Genomic DNA, 14313 nt, shown 5'->3' with positions numbered 1-14313 from the left:
GAAATATATTTTACTTAACCATATTGCAGGTGCCCGGATTGCTACCACCATTTTGCTCGCTAATCCTGCCGTGAAGCAGCAGTGCTTGCACTGTTGTGTTTCGGCGTGGAGAGTAAGACAGCTGATGAAATTACTGGCACTTGAGGTATCCCATCTTAGGCCTCTAGGTTGGCAACGCATCTGCAATACCCCTGATGTTGCAGGTGTTTATGGGCGGTGGTGATCTCTTACCATCAGGAGACCCACTTGCTCGTTTGCTAACCAGTCGAATAAAAAATAAAAATTGCATTGCGACAAGCACGAATTGCTGAAAACTGTGTTAAATTAATCGAATATCAACCCGTGAAAACCTATTATTGATTAATTCGGTCGTAAATGACGGGGTTCTGAGAAAACGAACAAAAAACATGCAACTGGACTGGTAACGTCCTCCTTTTTTGAAGTCGGAAAAAAGCATATAAACTAGGCCTTACAGCTCGAAACAGGAATAATCATTCTGAGAGGAAGCCTGTGTGTTGTGATTACTAGCGCAACATTTTATTTAGTTGAGCACTAGTTTGCTGTTTGCCAAGTCCCCGAGCTACATACTTTCAAAACTACAGTAATACAGTAGGTACGTTTTAACTATGTGTTTCTTTACACAGAAATCGAGATCTGCGGCATTTTCCAAGGCTTCATCGCGAGTCGTGAGTATCGCACCCAGCGCGCACAGCACCGACCAGAGCGCCAAGCGTTCTGCGAGCACCAGCCGCAGCATCAGGAGCTCCTTCAGGGCAGACACGGCCGAGCTCGGCAGGACCAAGAGCACCACTGATACCGGGGGACGGACTAGCAGTGTCCGAACTGACACTGGCGGTAGAAGCACCCACTCCTCGGACACTGGTGATAAAAGTGATGCGGAGACCACTGACGAGTAGTCCCCTCAGATGCGGCAAATAAATCTTCTATCTTCTTCTACACTGACTTACCTACTGACGTAGTTCCATGCACGTAGGCTCTAGATTCGTAGATTAAGGTACTTAATACTTACTTATACTTAGCACGCTATGGCTGCATTTATGTAAGAAATAAGTTCACCTAGAATATGCAGCATTTCGGTGGATATTGTGGATTAACCCATTATATTGATTTAACATTGTTTTGTTTCTGTTACATTTACTTCTTGCGATAAAAAGATTGTCACTTTGTATTATTAAGGGCGTCGTTGTTATTATTTCTAAGTCTCGATTAGTACGCGCGTTTACTAATTATTAGGTACATATTAAATTAATTTAGGTTTGAGTTTTATTGTTATGAACTTATGATTACCTATGATCTTGAAGAATTGAAATGTGAGTAAGAATTTATTAACTTTTATTGTAGATTAAAACAATTATATAATGATTGCTCGTTTAATTGTCCTTAAAAATGAGAAATACGTAGGAGGTAGTATCTAGGGATATTAAACCTGGCCTGGTGGAAATTTAAATCCCTGACATTCTCCTGTCCTTCATTTGCCTTCATCAGTCTGATCTGTTATAAATATAGATATAGTTTGGGACCCGTTTTTCCATATGTAGGTAGGTACCTGCCTACATTTTATCTTACTTTTTGTAGGTTGACGAAAATGGTCTATGGACTTGAAGTCGTTAGGCGGAAAACACCTGCGGCTCTTATTACTACTACCTATACTTCATTAGAAAAATCTAAATCTCGATAATAGTAGATTATTGTCGTGGCATGAAAGTAGGCAATTGCTGGCTGAGTATGAGTATTACGGACGAGCTTGCGATAATATGAAGCCAGCAATTGCTATTCCAGCCGAGAGTAATATAAAGCTTATCTCAAAAATGGTGAAGGAAAATACTAAATTAGATTAAACATTTTCTCAAATGCATTTTTTTTTAATTAGTTTTATGCTTCCCCGCCTTTTTTCATGACAAAACCTGCAGGTCTGTATAGTTTTCCATGACTTTTCCACTGAAAATACCACAAGCTGTTTCAGACCCAATAAAAAAGGTCCTGAGTTCCGACAAAATAACTGATACCGGACATTTGAGTTTGCTGTACGTGCCTATACGACAAGCAGGGCTACTACGAAACGAGAAACTCGAAGTTCGTATCGTACCGTCCCTCTCGCTCTCGTATTAAATAGTATAAGTGTCAGAGGGACCGCTCGACACGAACTTCGAGTTTCGTAGTAGCGCTGCTGTGCCAACCGATGGCCAACCGTTTTAACCTAAGTTTTAACTTTTTTTAAAGTTTGAGACTCAACATGGAATTTGTATCCGACACGGGTATCCGACATTACTATTGTTGAGCTAGCGAGAGCGAGCGAGCCAGAGCTATATTTTTTTTTTACTTTTAAATGTTTCGCTGAGCATTTTCGCCCGCACATAAAATCAAAATGTCCTTACTCTACATTTTGGGGATTTTGAGTTAAGTTTATAGAAAAATCGAGAAAAAAATGCTCGATTATTTTGAATACTTAACACAAAAGCCTCAAATTTTTGAGTTACGACCGTTTTTGATTTTATGTAGGTACTATACTATAAAGAATAATGTCAACTTTTATGGAAATTATTGAGAAAAAAAATATTATTAATTAGATACTCATACCACAAAGATACAAAATAAATTAGCATAAGTAAAATACACCTAAACCTACGTATAATTTGATTTGTGGAAGCTGTGCGTTTTGTTGCTAATTTATTCCACGAGGCACAGTGTACCGTGAGGTGAGGTGTTTGGTATGAATGTATTTTATATCATAAATAATGATCCCACAATACTAATACTATCTGGCAATATTACACCTGGCAGAAAACCTTTGAAGACTAGCTAAGTTACCTACTTATTTTTTGTTCAACCTGGGCCTGAGACCTGTGCCCTATTTCACGAAGCTACGAGTTACAATTTACAGGCGGTAGTCTTTGTTTATCAGTATGCATTGAAAAGAGACTAGCGCTTTTAAATTGTAACTTGTAGCTTCGTGAAATGGGCCACTGGGCTGAATCATTTTGACAGTATCGAAAGTAACAAATTTAAAAAAATACATACATTTCTCCTTTTTTGAATTCTAACCGAAGAGATTTACTTACAGCTGTCACAAAGGTCATAAAACGACCAAAACCGATGACCTTAAGCAACTTCAAAAAAGGAGGTTCTATGTTCAACTGTATGTATTTTTTTTATTTGTCTCCTTTGGTACTGTCAATGATTTACACAAAAAGAAGTAAGCTAAGCCTCAAAATAAGCTGAGAGATAGGGAAAGAAAAAATTATAAAATGTGTACTTATACCTACTGAGCCGCTTTGTAAAGAATTTTCTGACTTTCGGTGCAGTGCAGTGTGAAATATTCTGATAATGTGCGGTTTCTCTATTGGTAATAATACTCTTTTCACTTCTCATGCTCGTAAAGTTCGTGTTTATGCTGGATCTAGGCGACATAAATGACTTTTTATGCACTAGTGCATAAAATAAAATCTTCGTCTAAGACCAAGGTAATCAGGTGTCAACAGCCACAAACAAAGAAGTTTATATACTTATATATTTTTCATTATTTTTAATTTATTTAAAATAAAAAATCAATAAAACTAAAAAAATATAATTATATAGTAATGCATGAAAAATAAAATATACATAGTAAGTGAACAATTTGTTTCCACTGTTGCTATTTCGTTTCCTCGCCATCGAAGTGAAAAGCAGAGTGTAAAACTTGAGCAGTAAACCCATTTTCCCCTCGACGTGTCTATCCACCCTCGCCATACCGGCTCGGGTGGCTATATGAACGTCTTGGGTAAAATGACTCGTTTTATGCTCTTGTTGTACAATCTACTATTGATGATCGACGCTCGATATCTGACTGTTTTAAATTATTTACATACAAAGCGTCTTGCAATGTTGAAATTTTTGTGAAATTCGATTGATAAAATAATTATAAACTGGCAATGTAACGTTTCCTTCCTGAAGGGCTACTACAAAAATCGAAAATCGAAGTCCGTATCGTACCGTCTCGCCGACACTTATCATTTCATACGAGAGTGAGAGGGACGGTACGGTACGAACTTCGATTTTAGAATTTCATAGTAGCCCTGCTGCCATCGTAGTAAGTAAGCTCCATTATTTTAAACTGGCAACATTATTGTTGTACTCACTCGCGATCGCGAATAATATTTTTTTCTTTCATAAATTTCGTTTCATTCATTCGTTTTAGTTTTTACGTTATAAGACGTGTGTCAGCATAGAACAGAAAATTGCAAAATACTTACTCCATTACTAATTAAGTGCACAGTTCTGTTCGTGATTATGTGAAACCAAGTGGATGCTTGGCTGTTTAACATGTTGTGAAGTTACTGTGTACGTCTCAGCGCCTCAGTAATTCGTGGTATTTTAGAATGTGTTACAATTAACGTGCGGCCAGTGTGTGCTTCAATGTTCTAATATTTACTCGTTAGTGGTCGAAAGCGAAGTCGGCATAGGCACTCGTCGAAATATGCCATGTTCGCTCCGGATCATCTCAGACGGAAGGAAGCCCGAGATGTTATGTACCGCAGTAACTCGAGTCTCGACTTGATATACGGCGAACATCCGTCCGGGAACGGATTGCGGCGCGAGTATGGGAGCCACGGATCGATCGACGTGATTGGGGGCGCGAGCGAGAGGATTCCCGCGATGGTGCATAACTATAACGTGACGGAGAAGTCGCGGGAGGCGCTGAACGCCGACCACGCAGACGGGCCGCCACCGCGCGCCGGCAGCAGCCCCAAGCCGCGCCTCAAGCTCAACAAGCTCTGGGGTGGCGCCGCGCCCGCCCTCGCGCGCCCACCCGCCGACGACACCCTCTCAGTCTCAGAAGGAGTCAAAAGACAGCAGTTCGCTCACTATGACTGCCAGTCCCTTATGGCCAACTTGAGCTATGCTGCGGAGATCAGAGGCGCCCTGCTGAGCCGTCGCCGTAACACAACGACAGGAGCATCAGCAGCATCTCTTTCCACCCGTGGCCCACCGCTGGGTGAAGACACAGTACCTGACACGGGGGATGGAAGGTCTAATGAACTACTTGAGTGCTGTCCCTTCTTTAGGAATGAATTGGGAGGTGAGATTCTTGCTCTATTATTTGTACTAGATTTGCCTATTCATGCCAAGTTCACAAGCTAAATGCTTAACTTAAATTGTGTCTATTAGTTATTTGTTTTAAATGATTGCTATACCATGCGCCATATAAATACTCAGTTTTGACACATTTTTGAGATACATTTTTTATGCAACATCTTTATGTTACTCCCGGATTGTGTTCGAATTGCTTTACGGTATAGTGCCTATTCAACTATTGGAATTATACCTTTATAGTTTTTGTGGTACAGTCACCAGCACCAATATCTGATATGACTCCATTTCTAGGGCCGTAAGAAACTGTCAGATATTTTTGCACTCTCGGCTATGGCAGATATTAATGCTGGTGACTGTACTAGTCGTTGCAATGAACTTTTAGGCAAAGTTAGGCGGCGGAAGGTATATCAATCCTTATTTGCGAATTAAAATTCATAATACTTCATATCATTCTTTACCACAACCATCCTCCAAACCCAGCAGTCAAGGGAATGTCACTTCATGCCAAAATCTAAATAAGACTAATGAAACATACATTATACTAACTAATTTGTCTTTATACCCATATAAAAATAATAATTGCGAAACATCACAACATTGAGGATAAAATATACATGAGTCAAGGATTTGAAATATCATTCACTGGTCAATACAGACTAGTCAATGGTTTTCCTTATCACTCCAACATTCCCAAACAATAATAAGGAACACCGTATAAGCTTAGATAATTATAGCATTTCTGCAGCGGCAAGCATTACAACTTACTACGGAATGACCATTGTGTGTCTGTGAATCAGGTGACACAAATTCTGCTCTCACATCTGACATTGTTCTCCCAGAAACCATTACTCATGACTAGGCAATATTGTGCTGTTGTGTACTTAAATGATGCCAAGTTGGATGAGTACATGTTCTTATGAAAAACAAGCTCATGCAATATCCCTCGCGAGTTAACCTACTTGACTGCCTTAAGACACATCAGTCAACTTTAATGGATGTTATCTGTTATGTTTTTTTTATGTAGATAAAATTGATTATGATTAAATATAAGTTTTTATTTTTGAATATCACTGTTATTTTGTGTTTATAATGACTAATTTTCAGAAGGCTTTTAGCTATCAAAAGATTAATCACAAGTTTATCTTTTTTTATTATTTATTTTGCCTACTTTGTCTTTGCTACTAATAGAAAAATAAATAAAATAAAAATTGATAAATTAATTTGCAAATACATGAAATAAGCATGAATAAACAATGAAAAAGTACATTATAAAAGCAATTTGCTAAATTACAACATTAAAGTCACACAAGAGCATGATGCTTCCATTGGATGACTGCTTAATTATAAAACAATTACTATCTGCCCAGTCAAGCAGTGATTTCTGCGTAATTTTTTTTCTTTAGCATTCTTTCATTCTTAGGTGAATGCCTCATGGTAGAAATCAAGATTCTTCTCAATACTTGGTTCACATTAAAATAATGTTTTTAACTTACTTAATCATACAATCACACTGATACACTAAAGATGTAAACTTTGTAAAGGGTAATTCTCTGAAACTACTTAACCCGTCATGCATCCAAGACTACATTAGTCCCTAACTTTTTTGTGCGGAAAATGTCCTAGAGACTACCAGAAGTCTTTTTTTTCTCTTTTTTTGAGGCTTTGAACACTCCAGGTGATCATGTCAACCTCATGGGTGCTCGATCATTTTTCCTACGCAAGGGACATATTAAAAAATTCGTAAATGCAAATGGTTTTGTCAGATGTTGGCTCTTCTACCAGTAGTATCTAGGACATTTCCCGCAAAAAAAAGTTAGGGACTAATGTCTCTAGGACGCGTGACTGGTTAACTAATTTATAATAAGCTACACTATCCGTGACTACTTTTTAGGGAATTTTTAAATCCAGCCCTAGCCTTTGCTTAGGGTAGAGCCAAGTTGTTGTTTAGTGCCCTTAGATTTACACTAAAAGAATTGGAACTGAAATATGCTGCTCTACTCAATGGCCGTGTCCAAGCACTTAATGTGTGCAGTCAAGTTCATGTTTATGACTGAGTTTTACGCCACAAACAATAGAGTTGTGTTCAGATATTTTTGATCAAATATTTGCTCACAAGTTTATGAACTCAACTGTATAACAGCCTTGACAGCTAAAACAGAAAGATTGCTGATTGCTATTTGTAAATTAGTGGTAGTATAGTTTTGATAGGTTCCATGAAATAATGATCAGTCATTATTTGTTCCTGTGTGAATGAAATGATTACTATTAATCTTGAATTCATTGATAATGTTGTAGCCTTCACATTGTTTATCTTTTGATAAATAAATAAGTATGCAAATTATATCTTTTATCAAGATAATTTTAAATCCCTTTGTTTTTGCGTATTTCTTGTTTTGCCATGCATGTAATATTTTTAAACATTCAAAAAAGGAAATGATTTATATTCGGAAAGGCTTTGTCTTGTTGCAATACAAATAAACAATTATTTATTCGTAGTACAAGTTCTAAATTTGCTTGTCTACATATAATATTGTGCCAGAAAATCAGACCAGAATAAAAAAATATTTTTATGGTTTGCTAATTACCTGACTAGCTTTTAGCCATTTTGAATCACTGGTTCTACCATTTAACACTACAGAATGCGGTAAAAAGTCATTTCCTATTTTTTTCCTCTATATCATTCCTCATTTGTCATGATTAGTTTTCAGGTCTGTTATAATTAATATAATTATAAACCATTTTTTTATGTTATTATCTTAAGTAATGCAATGCTGCTTTGCCATACTTCCTTGACACTGATACACCGTAGAAAAGATTTTATAGAGTATCATCTAATCAGGTAGATTCCTGGATAAAAAACATTATATTCTATTTGATCTGACAGGAGTATCAGATAATATTGGAGACATATTTTTACTTTTTCAAACAAAAAAAAAACTTAGACTTTAACCAGCTATCCATACTCATATTATAAATGCGAAAGTTTGTGTGTTTGTATGTTTGTCCATCTTTCACGTCGAAATGGAGCGACGAATCGACGTGATTTTTGGCATAGAGATAGTTTAGGCTAATATTAGGCTACTTTTTATCCCAGAAAAATGCAGTTCCCGAGGGAACAGCGCACGATAACCAAATTCCAAGCGGACGAAGCTGCGGGGCAAAGCTAGTATATCCATATTTTTTTTAATTTAACTGACAAAGGGTAGAAATTGTGTCCGATTTTATTTTTTAATGTAACTGACAGACTAATTATATGTATATTTTTAGGAATCTGGCCTATTGATAATGAATTCATATTCCATTCTTGTCAACAAATTATAAACTTATTACAATATGTAACATCCTATATGTTATGTTTGAGCAAGTTCAAGTTGTCTGTGTCCTGTTAGTTATGCCTAAAGTACATTTTATGTGCATGAGTCATTAAACAGGTTTTTAGTTCATTTCAATGCAGTGTTCTCGACCTCTGATGATCACTCGCATTTCTATGAAAGAGAATGCTGTTGCATAAGTTACTTAGTCATTTGAAGTAGGGATTTTGATGCACAATTATTTCAAGGAAAAGTTTTGTAAGTTCTATGTATGCTTTGACTGAGGTAAAATTGTGGATGTTTAGTCATTTAATGAGCTTATTAGGTATTTCAGTAATGAGCTGTTAACACCTAGGTTGTAATTAAAAATACTTGATAGGTATATATTGTACAGCAATACAAATTAATCCAGGGATAGCCAATGAATGGCATGCATACCCAGCATACCAGTTGTGGCACGGGACCAAATAATTTGGGCACATAACTAAACATTGATTGTGTGTTATTTTTGCCCATGCAAAGACTAAGTCGCAGTAAGGCGTAGTGTAGGGCGTCCTGAGGCACGGTGGATGGACGACCTCATGGATGCGAGGGGCTGAAGACAGAGTGTTGTGGCGCGACATGGAAGAGGCCTATGTCCAGCAGTGGACTGCTGTAGGCTGATGATGATGAAAGACTAGAAACTGTTTTTATATGTCATGTTTGCTCTGTCAGAATCTATATTCGCAAACAAAAGTCCATAATGTTCTGGAACATTCGACAGGCGAGGAAGAGCGCTGCGTCTCCCTTTGCTGGCGGACGGCTCGCGGCGCCATCCCGGGCCACCACGGCAGCTGGCACCGGCCGCGCGCCGCCTACGGCATCTCCGTGCTCGAGTTCCCGCCGGGACACACGCACTGGCGGCACGGCTGCCCCTTCGCCAAGACTCTTAACCCGCTCCCGGTCGAAAGCCAGGACCAGGGAGCGTTGTATTATAGGAACTACTTCTATACTCAACGTAAGTAATTCTCGATGTCGACGTAAGCATCTCGTGGAAGGCTCACCTTCCACGCTTCCACCCAGGGTGAGTCATGCATCTTCGTGCTCGAGTTTCCTCCCGGGACACATTCTGGTGGCACAGCTGTCCCTTCGCCAACCACTCAACCCACTCCCTGTCTAAAGCCAGGACCAGGGTGCGCGGTATTATAGGAACTACTTCTATACTCAACGTAAGTCATTGTCGATGTCGACGTAAGTACCTTGCGAAAGCTGCGCGGCGGAGCTGGACCTTTGGCTGACTTCATCCAGTTGCTGCTAGACGCACTTGCATCGTCGCACCCAGAGTACATCAGTCAGGCATCTTCGTGCTCGAGTTCCCGCCAGGACACACGCACTGGCGGTACGGCTGTCCCTTCGCCAGGACTCTCAACCCACTCCCAGTCGAAAGTCAGGACCAAAGCGCGCTGTATTATAGAAATTACTGTTATACTCAACGTAAGTCATTGTCGATGCTATTCGACGAAGCACCTTGCTTTCTGAGGATGAACTCTGGTTAAGTACGAAACGCGTTAGTGTAGTGTGCTGTCGGTGATAGTTGGGTTTGTGTGATTTATGTGTGTTCATACAGTGTGGAAGTGATGGAGCTGCATGAAGACATATTTTGTTGCATAGAAGGGGGTGAGCAAAGTAATGGTAGGTATATAGTTCATTGAATATGGATCTTCTTGAATTATCACAAACTTCATCAAGAATGTTTCAGCCAGTGACTGGTTAACGTAAACTATCAGCACCATCGACATCTATGTATAGAATAGATTGCATGTTTCTTACATCAAAACGGCGCACAAAATTTGTTCACAGCGCGGATTTGTGAAGCTTTCACTGTGGTTTGTTGACGTCCGTGACAGGGGTTGTGTCAAAGTAATATTGATGATTGATGCGCCGCGCGTTTTGTTCCAAACAGCCTGTCTAGTGCCTGGTACATAAATGTCAATGATCAGCACCAATATCTGACATAACACAGCGTGCGTAAATATCTGATACGACTCTATTACTAGGGCCAGTAGGATGTGTCCGATATTTTTGTACGCTCCGCTGTGGCAGATATTAATACAGGTGACTGTACCGCCATTTAAGCGGTCAAGTTTTTCCTGTATAAATAATAGTGATGATGTTAATGTCACTTTATTTGGAAAACTATTACTTTTCACGTCAACAATTAAAACCACAAGCCACACAACACACACAAGCCAAGTATAGCGTCACTACTTTGAAAAATCTCGTATCTAAAATCAATATGTCAACAAAATTGAACCTTGACGTAATGTTCATAAGGTCCACTCAGAAAAATTATCTACTTTGAGATACGAGTTTTTTTTAAAGTAGTGACACATATTTTGTTGTCAACAGCCCATCAGAACTGGTTCGGTATGGATGAGACACTGGGTCCCGTGGCGATATCGATAAAGAAGGAGCGAGTGGAACTGCGGCGGGGCGGCGGCGACGCGTCCGCGCCGGCGTCCCAGCTCGCCTGGCAGTACCGTCTGATCGTGCGCACCTCTGAGCTGCTCACGCTACGCGGGTCGCTGTTAGAGGACGCTCTGCCAATAGCCAAGCCGAGCAACAATACAGCTACTTATAACACTAAGGAAGTGCTGGAATATGTCGCGCCGGAGTTACAGCTCAACTGTCTTAGGTATGTGTGTGTATCATCATGTCAGCCAAAAGACGTCCACTGCTGGACATAGGCCTCCCCCAAGGCTCTCCACTCAGACCGGTCTTGTGCTTTCCGCATCCACCGCGATCCTGCGTTCTTAACCAGGTCGTCGCTCCATCTTGTTGGAGGCCTACCGACAGCTTGTCTCCCGGTCCGCGGACGCCATTCGAGAATCTTTCTGACCCCATCGGCCAATTTATCAGAGTAGTTTACTTTATTGAGGCTGTTTAATTATACAGTCATTCTGTCTACCAAAAAGATATTTAATGACTTTATCAAATGTTAAATCGATCAAATCATTGTTCCATTAAATGATCCGTTCGCTCATTTGCCTGCTCCGTTTCATAAAAATAAAAAAAACTGCAATACAAACGCATATTGTCATTTTTTTTATTTCCATATATTGAAAAACATAATCATCTTAGGTTTTAAAGATTGTCTAATTACTCGCACGCTAATGCGCCAGTTTTCTCTCGACTCGATTTCGCGTTAGCGTATCTCTGATTGCTGAACCGATAATCGGTTAAAACGTTTCACCAACTTGTAATTACAGGCTCGGCACCAACAGCAGCGGCGCCGAGGAACAACTGTTGCGGCTGGACGAGCAATGCGTGACGCGGCACTACAAAGTAGGCGTCATGTACTGCAAGAGCGGCCAGTCCACTGAAGAAGAGATGTACAACAACCAAGAAGCGGGCCCGGCCTTCGTCGAGTTCCTACAGATGCTTGGCCACACGGTCCGGTTAAAAGACTTCGATAAATACAAAGCGGGACTTGACAACCGCACGGACTCCACCGGTCTCTACTCCGTCTATACGACCTATCAAGGCTGCGAGATCATGTTCCACGTGTCCACTATGCTTCCCTACACGCCCAACAATAGACAACAGCTGCTCAGAAAACGACATATAGGCAATGATATTGTAACTATAGTATTCCAAGAGCCGGGCGCTGCGCCGTTTACGCCGCGCAACATTCGCTCGCAGTTTCAACATGTGTTTGTGGTGGTGAGGGCGATTGACCCCTGTACAGACAACACCCATTACAGTATCGCCGTGAGTCGAGCCAAAGAAGTGCCTCTGTTCGGCCCGCCGATCAGAGATGGCGCTGTTTATCCTAAGGGGGAAGCTTTCACGGACTTGCTTTTGAGTAAGGTATGGTATACTTCTTGCATATATTTTTTTTCATTTCTAAATCAACTTAATTGTATCAAGGGGCTACGATTTAAAAAATGCTGTGAATTGTTATGGACCTCCGAAAAGTAACGCCTGAATCAATCGATTATTTACTATCAACATGTACCGTGTAATAATAAATAGTTGTTAAATATTTTCCATATCAATTCTTCATCACTTATACTAAGATATAAGAAATTATTTCAAACATGGTTCCATAATGAATTCTTACTTTATTGTTTTAGGTAATTAACGGCGAGAACGCTGCGATCCAGTCTCCAAAATTCAGTACGATGGCGACGCGGACACGACAGGAGTACTTGAAGGACTTGGCGAAAAACCACGTGACGGCCACGACGCTCGAAACTGGACAAAAGTTTTGTATGTATTGACTTCTTACTAATATTACTAAAAGGAGATTTGTGTGTTCGTTTGATTGCGACTGTAAGGGCTTGCTATCTGGTGCGAATGCGCCTGTGTTCCTGCGGAAAGGTTCCACCCTGGTACATGATTTAGTTTATTCGACTGTACATTGCCTTAGATGATTGGATCACTTATGAATTCATTTCTAAATGGAAGTTGATATACTCAGCGGCACAAAATTTGGCCCACCCTTCATACAAAATTACCGATTCTGCATACATTTGAGGGGTCAGTATATTATGTGGTTATTGTTACTACACTATGCAACGTACAACCTATGAAACCTTAGGCAGTTGTCTCACCGCCGGCGAGGAAACGATTGGCTATCGACTATTTTCTCGCTCAAGAAACGAACAAAAGATATAAGATCCCGTGTGAGTAAAAGAGACATATATATTAATAGTTGATCGCTGGCGGTTCACACTGCCGGCGAGAACGCGCTCTTACATCTTTTGTCGCAGCGACAAGAGCTATAAAACTCGCTGAGCTATAAAACTAGCTCAGCGATACTCGCTCAGCGCTGTTAGCTTGGCGGCCGCCCGGCTCGAGCGAGTGGAGCGAGTAATCGCCAGTCGTGCTCGAACACTCGCTTTTCACTGCTCGCCCACTCGTGTCTAGTTACTCGCTCTGCTCGCTTCTCTCTCATCGTCGGCGGTGAGACAAGTGCCTTACGTTGAATGTTAATAATTATCATGAAAAGAGAGTAATAGAGAGTTATCGAGTGAGCAGAAAGCTTTGTCAAATTTAAATCCTTGTTTCCACACCACTTTGCCACTTACTTTTTATAAGTATATGACTCTAATGACTCATATTTACTTTGATAACAGATTCCATGACTCAAATACTTTCGTTTGAATTTGTAGACTTTGTTGCAGCGATATTCTCTTCCCTCCTGATGAAGAGTGGCAGCAACTCGGGCGGCGCCGTGCTGCCGCGCCACTATACTTCCGCCAACGACGTACAAGTCGGCGGCGCTATGTGCTTCCATGTAAGTCGTATTCAAAAAGCTATAGACATTTTTCCATTGAAAATTTTTCTTAAACAGCAGGTGGTAGGACCTTGTGCATGGTCCGCCCGGATTGCTACCACCATCTTGCTCGCCAATCCTGCCGTGAAGCTGCAGTGCTTGCACTGTTGTGTTTCGGCGTGGAGAGTAAATTACTGGCACTTGAGGTATCACATCTTAGGCCTCTAGGTTGGCAACGCATCTGCAATACCCATGGTGTTGCAAATGTTTATGGGCGGTGGTGATCTCTTACCATCAGGAGACCCACTTGCTCGTTTACCATCCAGTCAAATTAAAAAAAAAAAAATCGCCAAAGAAGAGATGATGAAAGAGGCAAAAATTTGTAAAATTTTGCTTATGTAATACTTAAAAGGTATCTTGGTAAGGCGATCTAATAGTTGAAAAACAACCCAGAATACTATTTTAATAAAGATATAAGCTAACGCTTTTTGAACCTCCGATTCCCGCATGTTACGAAAATTGAATATCTCTAAAATCTCAATCAGTGTGGTCGCAGAATTGCAATTGGTTTAAGTTTGTGGACATTATTCTTAGATTTTCTTAAAACACAGGAATGGATTATGCTTCAACCCCGCCCGTAAATGTGGTAGT

The 14313-nt window shown here is 40.3% G+C and overlaps 2 protein-coding genes across 3 annotated transcripts in view; both read left to right on the top strand.

Moving 5' to 3' along the window:
- LOC141431865 (cilia- and flagella-associated protein 44-like) overlaps positions 1-1330 on the top strand; it is a 53909-nt gene extending 52579 nt beyond the window's left edge. The window contains 1 exon segment of the mRNA XM_074093143.1: positions 645-1330. Coding sequence (XP_073949244.1) covers positions 645-917 — 273 coding nt within the window. The 3' untranslated portion in view covers positions 918-1330.
- Positions 1331-4142: 2812 nt separating this feature from the next.
- Positions 4143-14313, top strand: part of LOC141431863 (signal-induced proliferation-associated 1-like protein 2) — a 29055-nt gene continuing 18884 nt past the window's right edge. Inside the window, exons 1-6 of one of the 2 annotated variants that reach the window (XM_074093141.1) lie at positions 4143-5077; positions 9166-9399; positions 10791-11076; positions 11651-12251; positions 12518-12653; positions 13571-13683. In XM_074093141.1, coding sequence (XP_073949242.1) covers positions 4480-5077; positions 9166-9399; positions 10791-11076; positions 11651-12251; positions 12518-12653; positions 13571-13683 — 1968 coding nt within the window. In that variant the 5' untranslated portion in view covers positions 4143-4479. Of the gene's footprint in view, positions 5078-9165; positions 9400-10790; positions 11077-11650; positions 12252-12517; positions 12654-13558; positions 13684-14313 lie in introns of both variants that reach the window. The other variant, XM_074093140.1, reaches the window with a different exon arrangement.

The sequence above is a fragment of the Choristoneura fumiferana genome, chromosome 10 (assembly GCF_025370935.1).
Source record: "Choristoneura fumiferana chromosome 10, NRCan_CFum_1, whole genome shotgun sequence".
NCBI lineage: Eukaryota > Metazoa > Arthropoda > Insecta > Lepidoptera > Tortricidae > Choristoneura > Choristoneura fumiferana.
Note: the sequence above shows the minus strand (reverse complement) of the source record. Positions and strands in the feature narration are given on the sequence as shown.